Raw genomic sequence first — 26,991 nt, 5'->3', positions numbered from 1 at the left:
TTCCTAAATATTTTCGGAATCAAAGCATTGTTGAACCAACGTAGAACTATAAATATAATACATCATATAATAATCGTACGTTGATGAGTGAAACTATGCTGCATAAATTTCCCCCCGTCTTTGAGCTAGTTATATTATATAAATAGTATAATAAATTTAATTAAAGACTAAAATAGGTTGATTATATTAAAATAACAACACATTATACTATTTTAGATTTTAAGTTTAAAATACAAGTATCCAAACTTAAGAGCAAATGTATGTATGTATCTAATGGTATATGTAATAATCATTAGTTGTGTGATCTTAGGGCAAAATACTTTATACAGGACGATTCATCAAAATTAAACTGTATTTTTACCACTATGATTGTATACCCGAGTTAAAAATGTTCAACTGACTAACAACTCAGATTTTCACAATTTTTTAATGATATTCAAACATCACACCTTTACTTTACTGGGTATATTTAAGCAGTGGGGGTATAATCTCCCACTTAATTAGCAAAAATTTCTGAAGGTTCATATCCAGAGGTAGTTTAAATCGTTGCACCCAAAATGAATAGCAATTTTATTTGGGTTTATTTATAATTAAGAAGAAATGCCCTACAAATGGGGTAAAAATTAATGAGAGTCGATATTTAGGGATTTTTACGGAGTGGTGAATTTTATTGGCATTCAACAATAAAAAAAAACAGTAGATGAGGATTTTGGATCACCCCTCCACACCCCAGTTGTGGATCACCTCCCCACACAACGATAAAGCACATCCTCTGTTTATGTGGTGTTTTATTAAATGAATGTATTTAGTATTAATCGATTTGGTTAATTATCTCGTAAATTAGAATCCAAAGTTGCTAAAGAGCATTTTCTTTCTTGTTGTAGACAATTATAGAACATCCTGTAAATTTTGAAGAAAACACTAATAGAACAATGTATACATATGTAATGATAGTTTGTAAAGTTCGTTTCCTAATGTTATCGTTTGTAGCCTCTAACTATAAACTTATTGCTAATTGTCATAATAATGTTGAAATTTAATAATATGTATTTATTTTAATGAATAATAAAATTAAAAAGAAGAATATATCATTATCAATTATAAATATATTTGACATTATTTAATATCATTTATGGTTTTTGCAACTAAAATAATAGCTCTTATAAACCTAATCCATGAGACTTGTAAACTTTTTTAATACAAGTGTATTAGAAAAATAAGTGATTTACACTTTGAAGTAGTTGTGTAATTATAATATCAATTTATTATAACATTTTTGACCTAATAATTTACCGAAAAACATAAATAAAGATCGAACAAACTTGTACTACTGCGCAATGATCTAGTAGTTAAAAACGCAGATGAAAAAAAAAACATTATTTTTAACATATATGTTCAATGTTTAATTTTTTCGATTTCTCAAGTCGGTTTCAAATTCTCACAACTGGCTTTCCTGTCTTCTGTTCTCTTTTGCATAAGCGTCGAGGTAGTATAATGAGCAGAAAAAAGTCAATAATTTTCGAAAATCTCCAACCAAAAATTGATCTATGACCATAGCTCCTAAGGAATCTACAATTTCATTTAAATTTTCTTTATCATAAAAATATCTATTTTTAAAGAATCTCAATATTATTTCAAAGATATATAATAGGTCACTCTGTTATAGCAACAGATGGTGGATTTGATTGCATAAACGTAATAAAAGAAGTATTATTGAACTATTTCGTTAGATTTTCATTTAAAGTTCAATAGAACATGAACGATGCATCTACGTATACAGTGAAAACAGGTAAAGATTGTATAGTGATTGTTGTATTGTAGATACCAAAAATATTCGAATACATACATATATAGTCAATTCAAAATTTTAACGACAACAATTTATTTGTAACTAAAACAAATATTTTGAAATTATTACAAAACTTATCAGTCAATATATCAGAACAATGAATGCAAATGAGTAAGCGAATAATTTATTTAGGGTGCTTTCATTCAACAGTGTATGAGTAGCTGATTTAGGCATTATCTTTACAAAGTTTATAAAAAATTGTTACATTTAAAATAATAAATGTAAAATTTATATTCGTCTCAGTAAACTAAAAAGAGTTAACTTTTGCATCTAATTTTTGCTGAAATATGTACTAGAAGCAATTTCTACAAAGGGTGGAATCCTCATTATTATGCCTCTTTTAACAAAACTAGCTAAATTTCAAAGCCATTTTTACATTGATTTTCCTCTTGAGAAAAATTTCTTCTACATATTGCTTAAAATATACAAGTTTTATACCAAAAATACAATTTTTATTATTTACATTCCGTTTTGTTAACCTAATTTAGTTGCAAGAGATTTTCGTCAAAGTTCTTATACACGTTGCTATCTTCAACGGAAAACTTGCAACAAGAACATTTGTAGCTGTTGATGTTGACTATGTATAGCATAAAAGGATTTGATATATTAGCTGAAATTATTATGTATTTTGAATGAACTATAGGTAAGATAGTTCTATTCTTAATACGTGAAAATAAAACTACGCAAAAGTTTGACAAAAAAAAGAAAAAGAAAATGAAAAATACTTTAATACACAGACTGAATTACATTTGAACAAGATGAGCTTTTTTTAACATATATAAGCATGCATGTATATTGTATATGAATGAATATGTAGGGATATTATATTAAACTTTTTATTTAAAATTTTTTAAACTTCTGTTTAGAGCTATGTTGTGTCTCTTTCATATTCACAAAACTTTTTCATATATATGTAAAAAATATTTTATTAGTTTAATAAACAGTGGAAAATCAAACTTTTTAAAACTATTTTGTAGTTATACAATAATTCCATATTTTAAAATACCAAATATTGCATATTTCAAGAACGATGTATTATTGAGTATCACCGCAATAAAAATAGAAGATTATTTGATTGTCTTCTGGGTGGGAACTTTCTCAGATTATTACCCTTTGAAAAAATTGAGAAAAACGTAAAAAAAAATTTGTTTTGGAATTTGATGAAACTCGGTGGATGAGGTACTTTTGATCCAAAAAGTATAAAAAAACTAGTTAATTTAATGATTGAATACAGAGTTTTTGAGATATCCCAATATATGGATCCATTTTAGTCCGTATCAAAAACTATTAAACCAGTCATCATTTTGTACTTTCTGGGTAAAAATTACCTTATATACTGAGTTTTATAGAAATTGGAGATAAAAAATATTTCTCGATTTTGCAAAAAAAATTTTGTGTTAGAATTTGATGAAACTCAGTGGATGGGGTAATTTTTATCCAAAAAGTATAAAAATCAATATAATGATTGGATCAATAGAAAGTTACAATGTCAGCGAGTATCATGGGCAAAACTTCATTTTCAAAAAAGCTGGAGTTAGTTCCCCACCAAAAAATTAAAATCTATGAAACTGTGAACAAAAGGGAGGATAACTGAGGGCTATAACGTGATAGTCTTTGTTTTTAAGAAGAATTGCTAGTAATAAATAAATAAACTCGAATTATTTTTGTGAGCAGTACTCCAGAGGGATATTTACCGTACAACAAACTAGGTACGTGCGCAGGGACGCGGGTTTAAAAAGTGGTGCGAGGTTAAAAAAACTTCCGGGATAAGTACTAACAGATATTTTCCTAGAGCGCTCTCTTCATTTAATCCGCCTCAGATATCATCTATTCTCAAAAGAAACTGAACCAAAAAAAAAAAAACTACCGAACTAACTTAAACTATCCACTTTTGAATATTTATTTAACATTCAATAAATCCATGCCCTAAGCAACTACCATCTTTCCTAAAACATAAATAAATTAATAATGCATAGCAATTTTATATATATTTTGTGTGCAAAGTTGTGTCACAAATTTTCTGATAAAGTATATTAAATTAACTACGTTAATATTTCAAATATTTATTCAAAACGGATGGATTTACATAGAAATAAATTATTCTATTATTATAATTACTGTACATAAATTCACCTTAATCTTTTAAAATTATAAAAATGAATAAAACATATAGTTTGCTTGCATGTCCTGTGTTGTTCGTTCATTCTTCACCAAATGATCTGCGTTGAATGTGAGATTTTTCAAATTGTTAATCCTTAACCAGTGACGACTTATTTTGTTATTCTGTCACTGACGTACGAATGCCACACAAGATCAAGTAGGTGCTCTGGTACAACATGTGTTGTGATTTCCGTTTTTCTTACCTATACAGCTATAGCCGAGGCCACCCACAACATTATTTGTTAATCTTCATTTATTTTACTACCTACATCCATTTATACAATTACATTTTTGATGTGGGTGGAGTCGGTTACTTCATTCTTATCCAAGGGACGGCAATGAGATCAATTCTACCGCCTTATTATTTTATGATTGCTCACACTGCCGCTGGATTTCAGGTAGTTATCAATTAAGAATTATCAACGTTCACGCGTATATATTTTCAACAGGATTACATCTTTTTAACTTTATATTTCAATGAATATACCATAAAAAACAAATGCAAGTAAATCAATTTGGAGTAGAGAATACCAATTTAGTTATCTATACATTCATTGGTTTCATTTCCAACAAATTGCTTACAATAATTTTCTGTCACTTAAGTCGCAAAACATAATTCATATGATTATATAATAACAGTTTTCTAATTTTCAGATTATAAAAATATTTTCCAAAAAAAAAAACACAATCACAAAATTATGTAATTGTTATACCCACAGGAATCACAAACCAGTAAAGAATTACCAACAGAAGAAAATTAATCAACTCGTAAAAAAACAAAACAAAAAGACATTACGTAAAAAGTTTCACAGTCTCAAAGGACGAGCAGTCATGAGGAATTTTTAATTTGTTATTTATTATTACCATAAAAATTTTATATTTAAAAAGTATAAAAAGAAACTGTAGGTGGTATCATTACAAAAAACAAATATACTGAAAAATCAATTAAAAACTCATAAAAATCTGTTTTTTTTTTTTTATATTTTAAATATAATTTAAGTATAAAACGCTTAAAAATAAATCTTTTTGTAATAACGGAAGAAATAGAATATAAAAAGCCAGTGTCACAAAATATAATATATTGCCCATCTGTTTCCTGTGTATGAGTGGCGACGAACGAGAAGGTATTATAAATATACTTTAATACATAACTATACACATATTATATTCGAATACATTCGAGTTCAAAAAAATATTACCCCACTCCGAAAAAATGTGGCAAAGGCATCTGCCTAAGATTATTTGACAACCTTTCTTTTCGTTAATCCACTTTCTTTTGTCTATGGTGCATTCTCTATACCTATCTCTTCAGAAAAAAAGATTCAGGCAAAATAGCAAAAATCCATAAAAAATCGAAATTTTGTCATGTTTTTCCCTGGTTGTTTCAACTGTTTTGGCCTAAAAATTGTTTTTATTTTTATTTTTGAAAAATAAAACTTTATGGAAATTTTGCTTCATTGGTTCACGACATGTTTACAACAAGTCAAAATGTGTGCTTTTTCACCCTTATCTTCCCACCCTCTCATTTAATAGCAATCCGCAAATTTTTCTTCTTTAATAACCCATTGAGCAATTCCTGTAATAAAACCCGTGAATGTTTAAGTTCCTTTTTATATGCCATAATCAATAGACTAAAAGGCTTTGCTTATTAATCAGCTCTTAAGATTCGTTGCGGACATCAAAGAATGAAGATTAATATATAGAGATGTTTGTTATTTTTGCATTCATTAATAATTAATTTACAATCGGATGTTTTATTAATAATAAATAGGACACTGATTACAAATAATTTCTAGAAAATTCCGTTGGTTTTACGACTTTTCCAACGTTTTACATTCTTTTATTAAATTTTTTACTATTATTGTCTTCATGTTAATTGAAAAGTTCTTGCCAAATCAAAATGTTGTACTTAGTGTTGTTGACTTTTGAAAAATTCTAAAAATTATTTTTAACATTACATATAATAATGGGATTTACCAGCCAACGAAGAATTCGAAAAAAATTCCAATATTTAGAAAAATGTAACAAAAAATATAGTTTTTATTGTAGAATGAAATAGTAATAGTAAGAATGTGTCTGGCGAGCTTTATAAAAATATTTTTTAGACCAATTTGAATTCTTTTTTATTAAACAAGACTGTACGCAGTGTGTGTACCAACACTACATATTCAGGACTTTTAAGACAAGATTTTTCCATTATGTAAGTACTTTTTTTTTGCTGTTTTTGATAACAATAGTTTTATGAAGAAAAGAATTGTAATATATATGTATCTATGTATGTGAGAGATACTTCTTTCTTAAAAGAGAGGGCACTTTTGTTCTACGGATATTGTTAAACTAACTACTCTTTACATTACTGTCTATGCAATACAATGTGTCTACTTTAAAAAAAGTGTTACGTAATATAAAATAAACAAGAAGCATGTGTGCACCATGTGTGCACTTGCAATTTTCATTAATTTTCAAATATTTTATAGAAGCTAAGTATCCACCCGTGGAAATATAAATTTTAAAATTAAATTTGTATCTTTTTTTTTTTTTTTTTTTTTTTTAATATTATACTGCGTGTTTAACTACTATGGTCATATACGCAGTATCAGCAGGAGTGATGTTGTTCTCTTAGGTGTGGTTAGTAACTGGTCTTGTATCTTTTTATTTGTGTTTTTATTGTTTTCAAAATTTTTACTAAATAATTGGTACTTCTCCCTAAAATAAATGGATTTTGAAAAATTGGATATTGGGTAGATCATTAATGACGCCGAGCAGTCAATATGGCAGTCATAAACAAGCTTCTAACTTCCAAAAAAAAAAAAAAAATAATAATAATAATAATAGCAGTTGATGGAATGTTTGACGGTACAAAAAAGTGAGCTATTTAGTATTAGACAGTTCATTCCCACATTTGAACAGAATTATTGTAAATAACTATAGTTACTTAATATTCATCTATTTATGCAACCCCGTCTGAAACCCAATCTAAATCTGGTATCGAATTTCTATTTTAAGCGACCGACTGTTACATAACAAAATAATTTTTCCAATTCTTTTGTATTTTATTCATTTTGTAGATAAAGATGAACTAAGCTATTTTCTAGAAAATTGTAAAGAAAAATAACCAAATACAATTTTATTCACACGCTTGGTCTCGCCTATTTTCATATAGATATTGATGACAATAAGTGGTATATAGAGGATCATCACAATTCATACGAACGACAGAACGTCTATAGTGTTGAACATTCCTCCCTCCAATAGATACGATAGGGGATGTAACATACATAGTTTGACTGCATCACGATATACATGAACCGTATCAAAGCCGTTTTCTTATTTTTTTTAAAATTTATTTCATAAAAATCACATTAGAACTTTTAATATGGGGAAGTAAAATTTTAAAATGAATATCCTCGTTGCTCAATTTTTATATTTACTTCCCAATACTGAATCGATAATAGTTTTCTAACTATCGATAGATGGCTTGACCTGAGTAAGTCAGGACTATATCAGTTGTGGACGAACTTATACAATTTCAATTCAAGTTTTGAAATATTTTATCGTTCGAATATTGGGTCCGGAAGGAAAAGTCAATATTTTTAGTTATTATTCTTTGCTTCACTATTACCCTTCTAGTCTGTTGATCGTATGAGAAAGTATTCTCACAAAAGCTTTCCTTGACTCCCAAAAAATATTGAACTATTACCAAGAAATTGCAAAAGCGATCTCTTGATACATATATGTGGACATAATAGAATTGGGCCGCACAAAAGAAATCAATCTCTATATGTTCACAAATTTTCCGCGCTGGGCGACGAACCACTGAATAATTTTTTTATATAAAGGTACATCTCGGAATACTTGTGTACTTTCTCATTCAATTTCCAGCGTCATTCATTAATACACACGTCTAGTAATCTAATCCTTGCAGATGAAGCTTTTCTCATAGTTAGGAGATGACGGTTTACCATATCAAATACGTCGATGAATCAACGATTTATATAAATTATTATTTTCTTTTTTAGACCGGTAGTTAGGACGAATATGAACTTAACCATACAATTGACTAACAATTTTGCATTAATTTTTTAATGCGGTTTGAGTCTACTACCGATTATACCATAAAAGCGACACTACACACAATATCACATATACACACAATAGACAATGCATTTGTAATGTATTTTTCAATCTTTTTCCGTGTGTTCTAATATGAGAAGATACAACGAGGAGAATAGAAGAGAAAATCGTTGAATATGGGCAACATATTTCCCATTTTCAATATTTGTTTCATGAAAACGTACATTATATACATTTTATTATTTATTGATCAAACTTTATACCAAGATACTTTATTATAATACCGAAAAAAAAGAACAATCAAGTGTGAATTGAGTATGTACCAAAAGGTTCTGTATATATGAAGACTGATAAAGCATGTATTCATTATATATTCGAAATGGTGGCTTCACGAATTATGCTTCTTTCTTTGTGACCGTTTATCTAGTACTCAAAATATCATTCATCTCTATCATCTCAGAAATTTACATTGAAGATATACTGATGTTCCAACCTATGAAAATTTCTTAAATATGACAGCCACCAATTCTGCCACTAATAATTTTTGGAATACACAAGCTTTTGGAACAATCGAAACTCCAGAAAAGCAAGAAGATTATTAATCCCAAAGCTTAATTTCTCTCTCTTCTACATACTTGTGTGAGAAACTCAGCGCATGATAATTTTACTTAATAATGGTGATCAAAAACTATTTTCAAGGTGCCAATTGAAATTGTGAACTCAAACTTGATTAATAACCAATAACAATATATCTTACTTAATTTTACTCATTAAGGTCGATGGTCAGTTTAGGTACCACGCCGAAAAGTGTACCAGCCAACAAACACAAATGTTTGAAACTTTTCGGGTTAGTTAGATTTCGGGAAAGTTAGATTTCCTAAAACCCTTAAAGGACACAACTTATGATTAAACAATCAATTACAATATACAAGTCGACGTTTTGCTATTTTGGAAAACTTTTTCTGAGTAGATGAGGAAAAAAATGTGAGTGAGTGTCCGGCCACCCTACGGACTGAATCCCTTAAAATAACAAAAGGAAACTGTCTTTCTTTTATATACCTAGATCTAAATTAAATCTAGATATTCTATTTCTAACCCTTTTTGATACTGAATACTAAAAAAAGAGCACGTACATATATTTCTTTTTTCCCCCAATAATTACCTGACATAACAAGCAACGAACACTTTGTGTCAGTACAATAGTCAATTGATAATAAAAAGAAGAGCCATTTATCAAAATATATAGAAAAGTAATAAGTTTATAATGATTCGACGTTTTCTCCACTGCTTTTTTCTCGTTAATTTTTAAACTAAAGCATAAATGATGTTTCCAATTCCAATATTTTTATACTATAAGCTTTCCGAAGTCAAACCAATTTAAAATTAAAATATTTAAATAGTATTGCAATAACTATTTTACGATTGTTAAGAAGTAAAGTTTAATATTAGTTGTAATTGGGAATGATAAATCCGTGCCAAAAATTAAATTTATGACTTTTATGATAATTTTTTTACGATAATATTGCATTCAAATAAAATACAAATGCTTTCCAAACATATGACCTCAAGTGTATAATAAACTATTTTTATAATTTTGATAGCTTTTTTGCGGAAACCAATTCATTGAAGTTTTACGTGGGTAGTCTCTTTATTTAAATTTTTTATCTTTAGAGTGGTGGAAATAAGATGTATTATCTGAAAGCCCTAAAAATACATACACGTAATCATCGTTACTAAAGTCAAAAGTTTCTAAGAAGGTTTTTACCAAACTAGTATTCGATAAATTTAAAATAAAAATAAGTTGTTATGTTAGCTATTTCTAAGCAGTATTTTGCAAATTCTAAGCATTAAAGTTTGATCTATTAGTAAGATCTCTTAGTGCAATCTCAAAGATTGTGAGAAGATTGTAAGATTATGAGAAGTTATCGAGTATTCTATATCACTGAAAATACAGCAATCTTGGCAAACTTTAATAATGATTAAAATACAAAGTTTACCGTCCTTTATATTGATCGTAATAAAGTTGTGGAAAGTATCTTGAAAGCATTAAAAAATAAAATTTGTCCTTGTGTACGTGCTGTTGTGTTATATACTAATTACCAATATAACAAGCCGTGGATAGAGTCTGGTACTACCCGTAAGGTGCACGAATAACTTCCCAGAATACTAAAAAGTTATTAATAAATTAAAAAAAAAAAATTATTCTCCTAATTGGTGTTAATGCTTTGTTCTAACCATGAAGCGTAAAAATATGTTAAAATTTTGATTTCGAAAATCAGACCCATTACAATAACTGCTTATAGTGGGAGGACAACGACAACAAGATTAATTATTACAATAATAAAATTAATTGCATAAAATGACCTTAATTAGCATAAAAGTAGTGGAAATAAAGCAAGTGTACCGAAATAATTTTTCTTTCATAAACTGTTATCTACTACTACTGTGAACTACCTACAAGACCATAATATGGCCACATGGCTCTAATAATATCATGTATACTCCCAAAATATATACCTACTTATTTAAAGTTTATTGAATTATTTTGATGGTATAAATACGATTTGATAATGTACAATAACATTAAGCCTATTATCATTAATAAGTAGGTTAATTAATATGGTTCATAAAGTATTTATTATTATCGTAATTGTATTTCTACTAAATATAGAACAATTCTATAGTTTTATCGTTGATATTATTACTATATTTAATATTATTCATACAGGAATTATCAAATAAGGAAAGTCATTTCCGGTTTTGAAAAAATCAAAAGTAAGAATAAGGGATCGGACTAAATTTTACATATCAATTCAGTAGATTTCTCACTGGACGTGCAGAAAAGTGGAGTTGGTTATTAAAATCTTTACTAGTATGCAATATATGAACGTTTAAAATTTCTAATTAAACCTAAACGTATTTAAGAGCATTCTCCATTCAACAACATATTTCCTTTCTCCAAACTGAACCGATTTGGAGTATCATAGCCTATTGTTTTAGTAATTCCGTGTGCGGAATCCAAAATTCACACTTGAAACATGGCTAAGAACACTTCTCACTAAATTACCTTTCAAATGAAACAACAAAATCCAAATCGGTTCATCCGTTTTTGCCGCTATGATGTTACAGACAGACAGACAAATACACATAGCGGTCAAACTTAAAAAACTAAAATTTTTTTTGGTCGGGGGGTTGAAAAAAAAAAACCACATTGAAATCGATTCATAAATTTAATAGTTGCAGGATTCTACAGGCAAATTCACAGACAACCAGGTGATTTAACGAGGAACTACGATGTCAATGACCACATTATTTAAGACATCTTGTATTTTACAAAACTATTGATAGGGAGTATATATCGATTCGTCAATTAAATCGGTAATAAAATTATACCTGAATGGAAGTTGATAATTTCAATAGATGTTAATATAGTAATTTTATATAATTGACAATGCGACTGTATATAATATGTGTATAATATAATCAAAGTATATTTTTATATTATGTATTGTTATACTGATATGGATTTATATTATAGGTGATTTTATAAAAAGTTTCCAGCTAATTTTTTCAAAAACGGTTTGAAATATCGAAAAACCTTCTTGGAACGAGAAGTTGACTTGTATTGCTTGTTGATTTGTCTCTAGTTACTAGGTAAATTTTTAACGCAATAAATTTGTTTCTTGTCACAAGAAAATTTTCGTTATCCTTTTGATAATCTTGAACCAAAAAAGCCATTTGTAAGTTTCTGTATATAAAATAATTTAGAACTTACCATATGAATAAATCAATAAACTGGCAAATAGAAGAAATCGTAAATCCATTTGAATGAAATGCATTATCTATCTGAAACAAAGAAAGTGTATAATTAATTAATGAAGCTTCTGCTTTCAGGCTATTTTCTATTTTAAAACATGCAGGTTTTTTATATTAAATGGATACAATTAACCTATTTATTTTTTATTCTAATATACAGTCAGAAACAGTTAAAAATATGGTAAATTATAATAAATAGCAGGCGTTAAGAATAATCAGTGTTTGTACTAAAATCCTAGTCAGTTAAATAAATCCAATTACTTTTGAAATTACCTCAAGCTTATTTAAGAGGCTATATGAAAAAAGACACAAGTTTCTAAAATATAACGCGGGTAAAAATATTACGCAATGAATCCAAGAATTTCCTAAGTATTTTCAGTAAACAATTTATCAAATAGTTCTTGAACTGAGAGCGTCGTAGCAAAAATAGCTTCAACAGCCAGGCACTTGTAAATTGTGTAAAGCGTAGAGAAAATGAGAAAAAAGAAACTGAAATAAACTTGTCACAAATTAAGAACTTGCCAAAAACCGAGTCAGTCACAACCGAATGTTTAATCAATCCCTTATGTTCCACAAAGGATTTGTTGGTATAATCAGATGGATTTATTTAGCCAAAATATTGGGTGTTCAAGTAATAGTGTTTAGTTTATTGCCTAGGATTTTTGCTAAAAAGCAAATTATTCTAGATGTTTGTCGCCGACATTTATATATTTTTGTAACAAAAAATTAAAACGTGAGAACATGTATATATACACAACAGACAGAAAAACTATAGTTTGATATGATATTTTGGATGGAACAACATATTTTTTTAATTAAAAGTAAATATACTCAGGAAATTGTATGTACATTCTATCAGAATATTAAAAACATCATATAGCAGATTACAAAATAAAATTTAAAAAAAAACATGCACAAATTTATTAAAATTGTTATTTTTATTTTGTGTTTATCTCAAAAATCTTATAAATCAGTTTTTCATTAAAAAATAAAATTATTGCTTTAGTAAATTTCAAGTCAATTTTAAGTCTTTTTATGAATTATTTTGCCAAATTTATATTCCTATATCAACTGCCTTTATATTACCAAGCCGTATCAAAAACTGCGCAAGTGTAATAATTTTTATTTTGGACTTTAGAATTTATTTTCTCTTGAATTTATTTATGATATACAATATTTAGTATATTTTTATTGGTTTTTAATACGCCCGTTTATCATTTGATGACCAGAAGGTGAAACCAAACAAACAAATTTAAAAAATTGCTTTCCTTGTCCTTATTATTGGACATAATTTACGTTTGGAAACAGAAATGGAACTTTTGATTTATAAATTATTAAGCTGCATACAAGGTTGGACGCAATAACTAGAATACTCCTTACCATTACAAAAAGGAGGGATTTGCGGTTGAGTTTTCCTAACTCAAAAATTTTCATTTTTAGTTGTTTGAATAGTGAATGTAAAACGTATTATTGCTTTGTTCAAATTTTCGACATTAATCGAAATGACTTTGTTGTCACCCGAAACACAATTTTACCTTACATTAATAATCTTCGAAGAGAAAGTATATCTAATAATTAAATGTAGAGCCTTTTTATTAAAAGCTTTTATTTAAATTCACTTATATGTTTTGGAATTTTGCAATCAAAATTTTCCCCACTTCCCGGTCTCCGATTGAACTGAAATTTTGCATGGATATGTAAATTGGATGACCATGCATACTTATGGTATTGCCTGACTTGATTTTTCATTCGGATCCACGATATTTGATCAATACTTGATTGTTGGTTAAACGCCCTCCAAATCATTTTTGATATTTTAAATTGGGCGCCTTTAGCTTTTACAAATACAAGCTTGTTCAGGTATCAGGACTATTTCGACTGACATTGAATCTGCGTCGAAAATCACACTATACTTTTGACAGCAAATGTTGTTCTAACGTTCTTGATTTTACAACACCACTATGATAATTTAAAAAAAAATACTTTGTGTTGAATAACCCTCAAAAATGTATTGAAAACCCTCACACTCCGCCTTTTTGTACTTTTTTGACGATTAAAAACACTTACCTACCCTGTGCCAACAACATGAGTACCAAAAGTACCCAGCTATTATAACAAGGAACAATAAAATTTTTAATCAAATATTATTAATTTTTAAAGTAATGGTAATGATAGTGATCACAATGAAACAGCCATAACCACGACATACCAATGTCATTTCTAATATAAAATAGAATAATTTATATTTTAATAGAAATTACTAATAAATTATTTTATATTTGTAGTAACACATTCCAGGGAAAATATAATATTTTTGTAATAATAAAAGTCTTCTTGTCGTATATTATTAATTTCATTAAAAATATGATCATATTTTTAAATGAATAATAGCTTGTTTTATTCGAGACAGTTTTGAGTATTCTATATTTTTCAAGTTGGCATTTATAAATAATAACAAAGTTGTGTCGTTCGATGTGCTTTCTCTCATACAAAACTAAACAAGACCTATGAACTAAAAATATAATATTGATATAAGATAAAAAAAAACTTCACGCAAAAGTTGTTTTCAAGACAACTGGCTTTTGGATTTTTATTTTCTTATCGAATTTTGAAAGGGTTGCAGTATTTCTGACACTTGAGAGCGATTGAGTTTACTAGCTCGCATTCCCGACAAGCCTGCGAATATTGTTGATTTTAAAGCATACTAAAATCATTTTTCAAATCCATTGAGAAATATAAATTATATTTGTCAGACTTTACGATTGCTTTAGTAGTGCGAATATAGCGTTCTTTAGCGCAACCCCAGTTGTAAAAGATACTTCATCCTTACCTAAATTGAATATTAGTGATGACACAATAGATCATCGTTTGAGCCTCAGAAAATATTTTTTTTCTTTTCTTTTTCACTCCACCAGAGTTTTTTTTTTTTAAATAATCCAAAAAATTTTTAAATAATCATTCTCTTTACTGAAATCATTAATCTGTACTTTTCGAATTATAAAAATCGTTAAAGACATGTGTACTTCGATCGACTCATAAAACAAACTAAGCAGAATTTACAAAATTTCTTAGTACCTGTCGATTACTTAATAAAGTCTAAACAAAATCGGGGTACCGTCGACTTTTCAACAGGTTTTGTTTATCTTCTCGTTTTTTAGAAATTTACATATGATCGTATATTTGGGTTGCTAGACATCTACTGTCGTAATTCATTTGCAATTAAAATATGGGGTTGTTCATTTTTAATACTGAAAATAGTAAATAAATCAGGTGGAATAAATTTTATTTTATTACACTGTAATAAATTCTCAAAAATTTTCATTTGCTTTTTCACACAACAACTATATCTGTGTTAAAACGTATCAATACTAGCTGGTTTAACATGTGATAATGACTCGGTTACGGTACGGAATGCGGGAATAATCATCTTTTACTGAAGAATAATATCTTTCAAACATATGTAAGTATATTTTCCATGCAAAAGTTGCTAAACCTCTTAAAAATATCTTATCGAATTCAAAACTGGAAAAAAAGGTCCATTTAATGATTTTTTATTTAGAAACATGAATTAATATTTTTTGCTTTAAAGCTAGAGAAATTTAAATTCCGCCTAGTCTATAATTACGAAGTCGAGTTGAGTCTTAAATGAACTATATTTCTAATTAATAAAATATATACCTACAAACAGTAGTGAATAGTAACAATAACATTAATTTAATTAAAAATGACAAACTTTGCAAAACAGTAAAATGCTTTTTTGTGTACAAAATCCCTTCAACCAAGCAATATAATTAATTTTACTGAAAATTAAAATCTCTGGAAATATAATTAAAATATCCTCTTTTGTAAAAAATCGGAACAACTAAAACATAGGTGATGGTCTTCAAAATCGGTTCAGTTCGGTGAAGACTCTAATGAAAAAGGTAATTTAATGGAGAGTAATTTCAGATATGTTTCTTATAAGTACGAGTTCGAGGTTCCGTACCGTTTTTTGAAGGATTTTTAAACTTTGTATATTTCACTTGTCAATCCCAGGATACAATTTTTGGAATAATGCATTTTTTTCCTTCTTTACTGAATTTGATTTTAAAAGTAGTTCACTTAGTTTGAGTATCTTAACATAGACGTATACACATGGCTAGAACGTTCTTCTCAAGAACTTTCATTTGATGGCAAATTATTCATTTAAGACGAAATATGAAAAAAACCCTAATAAGTAAACATTTTTCTAGGGCAATATAAATTAAATACCGTCAAAAAATATGATATGAGAAACCAGCAAAATACCCAATTATTCAATATTAATAATATCGATCGTTTACAGTCCCCTTTACAATAAACAAGTCTGATTTGATGAATGAAAGTAAATATTCAACAAATATAAACGAATTTATAATTTGTATATTCAAAGAATAAAATTTATTTGTGAAAATACATTGGAATAATTTTTATTTATGTGTACCATGATGTTTCTTCATTTATCAATATTTATCATCAATATAGCATTAAGTCTTATACGTCCTAATCCTATTAATATTGTCTTATTTTCTCTTAAAAAGTTGTTTTTCCATGAAGGTTTTATCTCTCTGTGCTTTTCATAAACATTATTATTTCATGTTTTTTTTATTTTAAATATATTTTTACTATCTTGTACAACGTACGGGAAGCATTGCGATTACAAAAAAATAAGTGATGGGTTTTCAACTGTAATGCAGGGTTTCCCAAAAACAACAGACAGAAGAAAATCCGAAATTCCACAAATCTACATCAAAAAAATTCTTTGGATACAATGTACCATTAACGAAATACCGACTTGTTAATTTATAATTTTTGAAGTTTCTCGATTAATATTAGTCAAATTAAAATGTGTATGATAAACAGAAAATAAAGTGCCCAAAAATTTATCCCCCACTTCTTTATTTACGGATATACAGTCAATATTATCAAACACAAATTATTTTAGAGCATTGATGATGAGCATATGTAAGGGAAGCAGGTCAGAGTTTCACTGAAAAACTACTGAATGGATTTAGATGAAATTTGGAACAAAGATAGTTTATAACCTGGATTAACACAAAGCATACTCTTTCCGACATGTTACCTTGGGACAATTATTGCTGACCTTGTTTTGAACTTGTTTTTAGGGACTAGTTAGTTTATAAGCGTACAATGAAGTAATATGATGTCAACAACATATTTTTTATCTATATGACATGAATGAATATATATTTACGAGTACGACCATGTTTATACATTAAAATTTAGTAGGTTTTATATTTATTTAAATTATAATTTTAATGCTGGTTTTCAACTGATAAAAAAAGAACGTTTTTCGTCAGGGATTTGAAATAAATTCTTTGGGTTGACATATTTATCCACTATTTTCATTACTTTTATTGAAAATGAATAAATTTAGTTTTGTTTTTTTTTTTGTCTCTGTGAAATTGTAAAAACGCATAATTTACATGAGAGCCTTAGTCAAAGCTTTCGTTTGATATAAAAGAGAGCCATCGAATTTATCAACTAAGTGATATTATTATAGTCCCATTTATCAAATTATATTAAGAACATATATATGGGAGATACAATTTTGGGTAAGATAACGCGATTGTTTTTGATGCAGTCAATAATTTAAAATTTGCCTTTACATGTAGAAAAAAGGATGTCTTGGCACACTAAATTTTTTCTGAAACAGAAATTTTTTACTTGACCCAAGAATTTAAAGGATAATAAATATATTCGTGGAGCAAGAAGGAATTTTTTTACTGTCTTAAGAAAATCTGCGCTTCCATTTTAATATTCTTCAGCCAATATCTGTCTGTCTGTCGATGGCATCGTAGCGCTTAAACGGATGAACCGATTTGACTTTTTTGGTTTCGTTTGAAAGGTAATTTAATGGAGAGTGTTCTTAGATTATGTTTCAAGTGCGAGTTTAGAGTTCCGTAAAAATCTGTCAGGGGTTTTTTAAATTTTGTAAATTTCCCTTGTCGTCTATCTACACGAACAATCAAAGGTATCATGCTACAATCAGCCGGAGTTATACTACATTAACCATTTTAGTATAATATGATGATGGTTCATGTGAACAAGAATTTGCAAGAAAATTCAAACCAACTTTATTTTCCATAAAGTATAATAAATATTTTCAAAATTTCAAATGTTTTCTCGTATAGAATATAATAATTATTTATTAAATAAGGATTTATTTTCACATATACCACATAATGTACGTTTTCTGTACACATATTTTTGTAAACAACATATAGATATTGTTTATGTGTAAACATATACTATAACGTAATACACTTTTAATCATCATTACCGCTTTTGTTTTTGTATTTTCTATTAATAATGTATGTTTACTTATACACATTTTAACGTATAACACTATTTTAAAACATAAATTAAATGAGATATTTTACTTCTTTAGAGTTTCATAAATATTTTTCTGTTCATTTTTACTAGTTATAAAGTTAATATAATATTTTAAAAGCTTCATAAATTTAACATGAATTTTTCAAAAACACAAAGGTTACTTATAAATGGGTCAATTATTGTACATAAAACGGCATTATGTTAATCTTAAGATAAACTTGGACAAACCGCATATTGGCGCATTTCCTCTTCTTCAGTTTAAATTATTACTATCGACCCAAGTGAATTTTAATATAACACCGCCAAACTAGTAATACGATTTGAGATAAAACCCAATTCTATATTTCGTTTTAATATCTTAAATTTCCTTTAAATAGGGATTTTTTCTGTCTGTAAACATGGATTTTAAGGTTTTTTGAAAGAATTAGCTTCAATTGTTCAATCGCAACAACGTTTCCTAATTAAGCTTACACTTTTGGAATTGCAGCTGTCTATGGTGAGCGGTTCTCAAGTTATAACAAATGTACTCTGACTAGATAGGAATTGAAAAAGAAATTGTGCGGAAAATTATACAAACGTTGATGTACTAACGCATACATACATATTTTTATCAGCCTTGTTGTCAAATAAAATTTGTATTAATAATAATATCAATGATAATAAAAGGGTTTAACCTCCGTTCTCCAGACAAACGTCTATAACAGAGGCCATCCACATCATTATTTTTTAATCTTTATCTATTTAAACTACATACAATTAAATTTTTATGATATTGGTGGAGTCGGTTACATCATTCTTACCCAAGTGACGATAGTTTGATAAATTTGCCACCCCATTAATTATAATTGATCAGAATGTCGTTGCCTGGATTCGAACCCGAAACCTCCTAGTCTAAGTAGTCAAACGCTTAAAAGTAATTGCTCCCTATTCACTCATAAATTGTGATCTGAGCTGAGCACAAAACAAAGGCTGAATGTGTGCAAAGAATGCTTTTAAAAATGGTGAAATGGTGATTTCGAATTAATCAGATGCTTATTCAATTTTTTTGTTTAAATAATATATAAAGCTTCCATAGAATTTTGTTTTGAAAGGTATTTTTTAATTTTATTATGTACCTATCACAGGTAGTATCACCCTTAATCAATTAATTACACTTGTGGTGATATATTATATTTTTTGGCTCATGAAATGATTAATGACTTATACGTTGATTATTATTGAAAGTCATTACCGCACAAAAAAAGGAAATATAAATATTCATAATCCATTTTTATAGTGATCATTAATTATCATTGACTTTAATATACCTGTAATAATATTACCTGAAATGTAATTTAGTTAAGAGTATCTGTGATGTTTCTTTCTTCCTGATCTACTAATTTAAAAAATAAATTTTATACATGAGTTATATTTTGATAAGATAAAATGGTTCCTGCCATGATACTTTAATCAATTAAACAAATAATGATATTAAGAAATTCATTTCACAAATTTCAAAAATTTGTATAACGTCAGGACGTCCTCAGGACATAAAAAGTAAGGTTGAGTTCGTAAATCAGCAATTTAGGTCAAGGTTTGGGTCCGTAAAAGCCATCTTATAGGACGTTAGTAAACATCACTGTTAACTCGTGAGGGTGAAAATTTATACGTTACGTATATTATGTATGTGTGTGTTTGTTTATCTTTCTTTACCTACATGACATAAAAAAACAAACCAATAAACGAATACGTAATCAACACTGTTAATACATGGTATTTTAACAATTAACTCAGTCAATTGTTTGTTTTTACTTGTTATTCATAAATTGAGAGAATGCAATTATTAAAATTTTCCACACCAGAATTTGGACAACATGTTTGAAATAAATATTGAACAATACAATAATTACAAGTATACGTTAGCATAAGGTGCATATACCTACTATTATCAGCAAATTCATTAATGGTTATAATTTATTCTATGGTTTTAATTGAAATTTTTTTGTTATAGACCAGTATTTGGCCCCTAAAAAGGCTTGTGAATCTAATCTAAACATATAATGAATTTTTATTTTTAGTGCAGAACCTTAATTTTTTTTGAAAATAAAATATAGCTCATTTTACTTGCTGATAATGTAGCATTATATAGATAAAAGAACTTATAAAATCGGTAGTGAACTCAAAAATGAGGGTTTATATATATTTTCATACAAACTTCCATCCCCTATTTCACGCTTTTAGGGAATTAATTTCGAAAAATCCTTTCTTTTTTGAATAATACAGTATAAAATCAATATCTTCTCGAAATTTCAAACTTCTATCATTAGTGATTTAGGCTGGGCGTGGATATATCAGTCGTGACATTGCCTATTCCCCTCCAGATTATTTTCCCTATCTGACATGTTTCTGATTTTAAATAATATACAAAAAGAAACATTTAAAAAAAAAAATCATCAAAATCGGAGCTGTAATTGAGGACTCCCAAGTAAAAAACATTCATTGAAACTTATTTTAGCCCATTTATTTATTGTTTTCATCACGAGTATTGAAATTACTGGCGACTAAATCGGTGTCAAGATTTATTTTTTGGGTTGGATATTAGTCTATTACTGATTGTGCTTGCATGTATTCACTGTATAAAGTATAAAAGTACATATTATAGATGCATGGTAAAAAATTATTAAAAAAATTCTAGAGAAAAACAGTGTATAATTTAATATTCAAAATAGAAAACAAGTTTTTACAGTCACAGGATGTTTGTTTTATATGAAAATGAAATATTCATATACGACCTCGACAGGAACGCTCATATTGTATAGTTCTAGAACCATAGCATATGTTTGTTAACTAGTATGCATATAATTTTAGTGTACAGTAGGAAAAAAAGGAAACTTAGAAATAATGTATACAGGAAGCGGTATTAACAGTGAGTGTACAAAAATTGTTAGTTAGATGTAAATTATGTTGTTATTTCTTTAAGACTTTTGAATAAAAATTTGTAATTTATTTTCTTGAAAATATTCAATTTGAAAATAAGCCGATATTTCCCAAGACTTCGCATAAACTTAAAATTAAAGATCACTAATTTTTGGTACAGATAACTCCGGAGTATTCAAAATACATCGGGGAGTATGAGATACACATGATAAGGTATTTGGGACTTTTTTTTCTTCATAAAAATATTGAATATATCGAGGGTAAAAAAAACTTTAAGGAGTAAAGAGATTAAGTGAACAAGCGTTTGTAATATGAATGCGGACGGCTCTCAGCAAGAAGTTATTCAATTTTTGTTTTAGCTTCTCTATCTTTAAGAACCGCTTCAATCCAAATTTGATTGGGTGTGCTTTTTCTCACCTTCTAGAGAGTTTCAAGCACGTATTCTGTTGGATACGTGTACTTTTTTCACATTCCAAAATTATTTTGACTAAAAGAATGATATCTGGAGGAAATATTCTTGGACTCTTTAACTTTCTTCCTTATTTAAATCAGGGAACAAATTATTTTCACAGGATTAAAAATATAATACCTGTCTTCATTCTCCTCGATTGTCAATACTAACTTCTCTTCACAGCCATTTTTGATGCACAAAAAAGACAAACAGGTACGATAAACAAACACACTTTTAAAATTATAATATTTCCATGCCCTAAGAAACAGGAAATGATATTTACTAAGCATTCATATAAAATTCTCCTTACACATTTCCTTAATACATCTTCAAAAGATGTCTCTAATGTTTAAACTATATGACATCTTGACATATCTGAAACGTTTCATCAAATTTCCTAGAATTTATCATCGTCATAACAACCTGCATATAAACTATTAATTTCTGATAGAAAACTATTGTTTTCAATCTGAAAATCAAATGTATTATTATAATGTTTACAATGTTTTGTTACAGTATTTAAAAAAAATGAATATCTATGCTACTGTCATAAGTTAAAAAGACCTATATTCAAAAACCAAATTTTACTGTTGATAAATAAGATAGCAAACTTTATTTTTTTGAAATTATGATTTTTTCAGATGCTTTTGAAGATTAAAGGTTGTTTTAATGCCCAAAATTTTCACTTTTTTGAGAGTGTGTTAATTGATCGATCTCATTGGTTTTACATTTATATTAGAAAGAAGCCAATGATAGTTTGGAGAAGGGATTAAATTGGTTTATATTATATACCAAGATCTCATTTGGAGGTCTACTCCCTCGTTCGCAAAGAAGACGGATAAACTTAACAAAAAACTGCACGGTACACACATATTAACCAACTACATGCTTTGGTGTCAAGTAAAGAGTTATTTTTAGCTTTATAATACTACGCAACTACAAAAATGTATAATATATTGTGTGCTGCTTATAAATTTGATAATATAGATATCGCTCTTCAATCATCAATACTCTAACTATAGTCGTCTCTGTTCATAAATTGATGGATCTTCTATTAACTCATCATTAAACTAAAATTTTGTTTTTATATCATCGGCAACCTTATATTTTTATGGTATTATTATAGACTACAAGATTTTCTAAATATTCTAGTTAGTTTTTTATCACACTCTCTAGATTGTTTGATATAGAAATATCCAATTGAAAAGGAAAACCATATGTTTCGTTATATATTTAGCCAACTTTGAAAGATAAAATATTAATAAAAAGTCCGATGACCTTCTTAATCAAAAAATATATTTAAAATCCTTAGTGTTATTCAATCCTTGCATATCTCCTTCTTGGTAGTTTGAAAAGACTTGGAAAAGCCTACTTGATTGGGTTTGATCTGTCCTTTCTACTACTATTACTTTTTCAGAAAGCTATTAGTCCGGTAACCTACGAACATATCTACCACAGTTCATTACATTATTACAGTACTCTCGCTAGCACATCGATAAATCTTAATTAAGTTTATAAAGGAGGTTGAACATTAAAGTGTATTATTGTAAACTCTAATAACATGGCCAATATGTACCTAAGGTAACAAACATCTACAAGCTATTATCTATTAAAATATTTTGAACTAATTATTATTATTATTATTATTATAATGTGTTCAGAGACCACTTCCAACTAAATATCCTTCAAATCAATATTGTCAAAGCTGAAATTATAAAGGCATATCATCTCGCTAAAGTGTTTATACTATATTAGATATTTAGGCATTAGTGTTAAAGCTTATTACATTTCATCCTTTAAACTTAAATGTATCTATCTACTGGTAATATAAACATCCCTTTTGTAGCTCAATCTCTATAAGTACTGTTGAATTTGATGTGTACATTTATAATACAGGGTGTCCAACCTAATGTTGTACTGAGTCAGCAATATGAAGTTCAACTGTAGTAACAACGAAGTCCTCTCAAAGTCAACACACGAGCTTTTTATTGATGAGATAGATTTTCCAAAAGCGTCTACATTCAGTAAAACTCTAATAGTACTGATAATAGAATCAAATACTCATATTTAGCTCAAAAAGAATATGAGCCTGTACCATACATCGTCGAGAGTATTTTTGTGTTTCACTCGACTTTCTTATATCTGTATTGAAAATCGATTTTATAATATCTGCATAGATTTTAATGGATATCTTGAAAACAGTACTTTCAGTCGAAAAAGTGTGATTAAACCATAAATCGACGAATTTTTGATTTGGTAAAAAAAAAAATTGTTTCCGAAACATGGTTCATTGAATATCGTATTTGATTCGTTGACAATTCAAGTCGAATCATTCAACGTTTCAATACCTAAGGGAAAATGTAATATTATTTGATCATAAACCATAGTTCGTAGAAATAAAATAATGAAATGAATTTTATAGTTCGTAGAAATGAAATGTAATGTAGTAGATTTGATTAGTATAAACATTCACGGAGCTAAAATAAAAATGAATATCAGTAGTAGCTTCTTGGAAGATAAAACACTTCGTTCAATTAGCTATAGCTTGGGAGTGATTGTATTTGTAGAAACGAATAGCAATCGAATATTTTTTTCTATTGAAAGTTCGATGATTGAGTTATCCACGACAAGCTCTTTACATGAGACATGAAAAACAGTACTTGTCGTAAAAAGTAACATATCTCTGCCAATCTTTTTCAGTTAAAGCAAACATTTTGATTAATTTGCGAAAAACTGATTTCCCGAAGTTTCTTTATCCGTTTTCCAAATTTTCCTGACGATATATCATATAGGGTCATTTAAATTATAATTTAAACATCCTTTCAATTACCTATAACCAAATTTGCATTTTCTACACGTAATTTCTCATCTCAAAATCTCCACTGTGTGTGCTATAATGCAAAATTTGACTTTTTTTATGTTCAATGGCTTCTTAATTAATTTAAGAACGTTTATCTAAACGCCCTTAAAACTAATTTTATTGACAAACAAGTACATTTTTTCTTACTATTCTTATTATTTCTATAATAAATAATGAGTTAAATTTGCTCTAAAAAAGAACCGAAACCTGGTTTAGGTTTTTTTGATTTTCGATTCCGTTTTCAATTTATAAATGAGAAAAAAAATTTTTTAAATCCTGTACACCTTGTAATATATTCCAGTTTCAATTGAGATTGTACCTTTATTATAATTCAAAATATTCGAGAACCCTTTATCTAAACATATTAATAGCTCTTGAGTTTTCGACCAAAACAACTTGTAATAGAGCAAAATTAAATATACTGATACAATAATATTTTGTTAATATTATAGTTGATGCGAACAAAGATTACTGTTCCATAATAATCAGGTTATTTTGGTATATAATCTAGTTTTTGTTGTAATTTTCACACGAAAATAACGAAAACAATGAAATATTAATGTTTATAGGCTGTGAAAATTAGAAATATTCAGTTTATTATATAAAGTCGTGTGTACATGGGAAGTATTAGCACTTGTCGTCTTAAAATATCCGATAAATGTATAGATAGACAAAGCTTAAGGAAAAAATGACCTCATAATAAATTATAGTAAGGAAACTATATTTCCTACAGCTTTGCGTGTTTCGATACACACCAGCCTTTTAAAAAAAACCCATTTTATTTTTTAACTTTGATTAATACTTTGTAAACAAAATTTTGCATATATTTTGAAGGTTTACGCAATTTACAGCCTCTCAGTTCTAGGAGAGAGTAAGCTGAAGTTTTTAATTCGATTCGACTTTTTGAACTGTTAGGAATATGCCCGAAACGACATATAGAATATAAAAAAGCAGGTCAAAGGTATATAAAGTATGCATTTAGTCATATAGAACCTCTCATGGCTGATGATAGAATCAAGGCTGGGTCATGATTGTTTTACAAAGCCTGTGCTTGCCAATCTTTGCCCAAATCTTAGCCGAAGCTAATTAATAAAGACTTGATGGCTCGGGCCTGGTTTCCGATACTGATATGAGACCCAAGTTTGGTACAATCTGGGTTTTCAAGGCCCAATGCTCAACAATCTCCATCCAGACTTGAATTGTTATTTCCCATAGGGGCAGTTACACTTTTCAAGAATAAATGTCATCCATATCTGTATAGATTACATAAACATATTATTTGCTATAAAATTTGCAAAACATTTTATTCTTAATGATTGGGCCATACACATATTCATATTACTGGTGATGTGGGCTAAAAGATTAGGGTCCTCTAATAGGGTTTCAACAAATATTGTATTACAATAATAAGTTTACCTATTGTATGGTAAAAAGATTAAATAATAATAATAACATTATTAATATAATAATATAATATTGATTTAAAAAGGGCTCATTCTATAATAAAATATTCATTTGTTTTTCTCTATAGAATTTTCATAATTTATTACGGTTTATTTATATCTAATATTAAATAATTATTTTAAAACTAGAATTAAGCTCGTTGAAAAATCTTTTTAAATTTTATAATTTAAGATATTGTTTACGAATACAAAAATCAACTGTAAAATCAAAATAACAAAATGGGGACTCAGATAATAATCCCTACATTTTGATTTCCACTTTATAATCAAATCACATACTATACTCTTCAATATTTTTATTACTTTGTACTGATTCATGATATTATAAAATGGAGTCTTGAGACCTTAACATATATTTCAAAGTATCCATTTTTTATTAACAACACAATACATCAAAAAAATTGCAGGAAATCTGCAACTCTCTAAAGTATAAAAAACTTACGTGCAATTTTTTCTTTCTTATTTGCAACGTTTCTTGAAATACTGTGTTGAATACACAGCAAACAATAAAAAAACGTCTCTAAATTGCAGAAATTGATTTGTTTTGGCCGAGGCTGCGATTAAATTGATGCAAAATTAACACAAAGCCTTTTAAAAGCCAAGCTTTAAATCATTCATACAAAAAAAAGTACCAAACAAATTAAAAGTTTCAAATTTTCTTTATGAGCCTTTGTTTTTAATTACGTTTTGTAAGTGGAGCGAAACTTGTATTCGTGTGTACATATAGGAGTATAAATTTGTTGTAATCTTCTACCTACGATACTTCTATATTTCCCTATAAAAAAATTCATGGATGGTATCTAGTAACAACAAAAATAATTTTAACCATCCAAAATTAAACTAATTGTTCGTGAAAAAAAATTCGATAGCTTAACATTTTTAGCCATCGGACAAGGACTGCTCGTTAAAAAATTATATCTATGCTTTTCAATATAAAATTAATTAATGTAAACCGTTATACCTATTTATACAATAAACGTCAAACTTTAATATGGTTGGGTTAGTATCCAATAAATTTAAATTTAAC

General features: G+C 28.0%; 1 protein-coding gene across 2 annotated transcripts in view; it reads right to left on the bottom strand.

Annotated features, from left to right (window-relative positions):
• LOC123299697 (Ig-like and fibronectin type-III domain-containing protein 1) overlaps positions 1-11,925 on the bottom strand; it is a 171,530-nt gene extending 159,605 nt beyond the window's left edge. For both annotated transcript variants that reach the window (XM_044881997.1, XM_044881998.1), the window contains exon 1: positions 11,858-11,925. In XM_044881997.1, coding sequence (XP_044737932.1) covers positions 11,858-11,922 — 65 coding nt within the window. In that variant the 5' untranslated portion in view covers positions 11,923-11,925. The remainder of the gene's footprint in view (positions 1-11,857) is intronic.
• Positions 11,926-26,991: the final 15,066 nt, after the last annotated feature.

This window comes from Chrysoperla carnea, chromosome 5, assembly GCF_905475395.1.
Source record: "Chrysoperla carnea chromosome 5, inChrCarn1.1, whole genome shotgun sequence".
NCBI classification, from domain to species: Eukaryota; Metazoa; Arthropoda; class Insecta; order Neuroptera; family Chrysopidae; genus Chrysoperla; species Chrysoperla carnea.
Note: the sequence above shows the minus strand (reverse complement) of the source record. Positions and strands in the feature narration are given on the sequence as shown.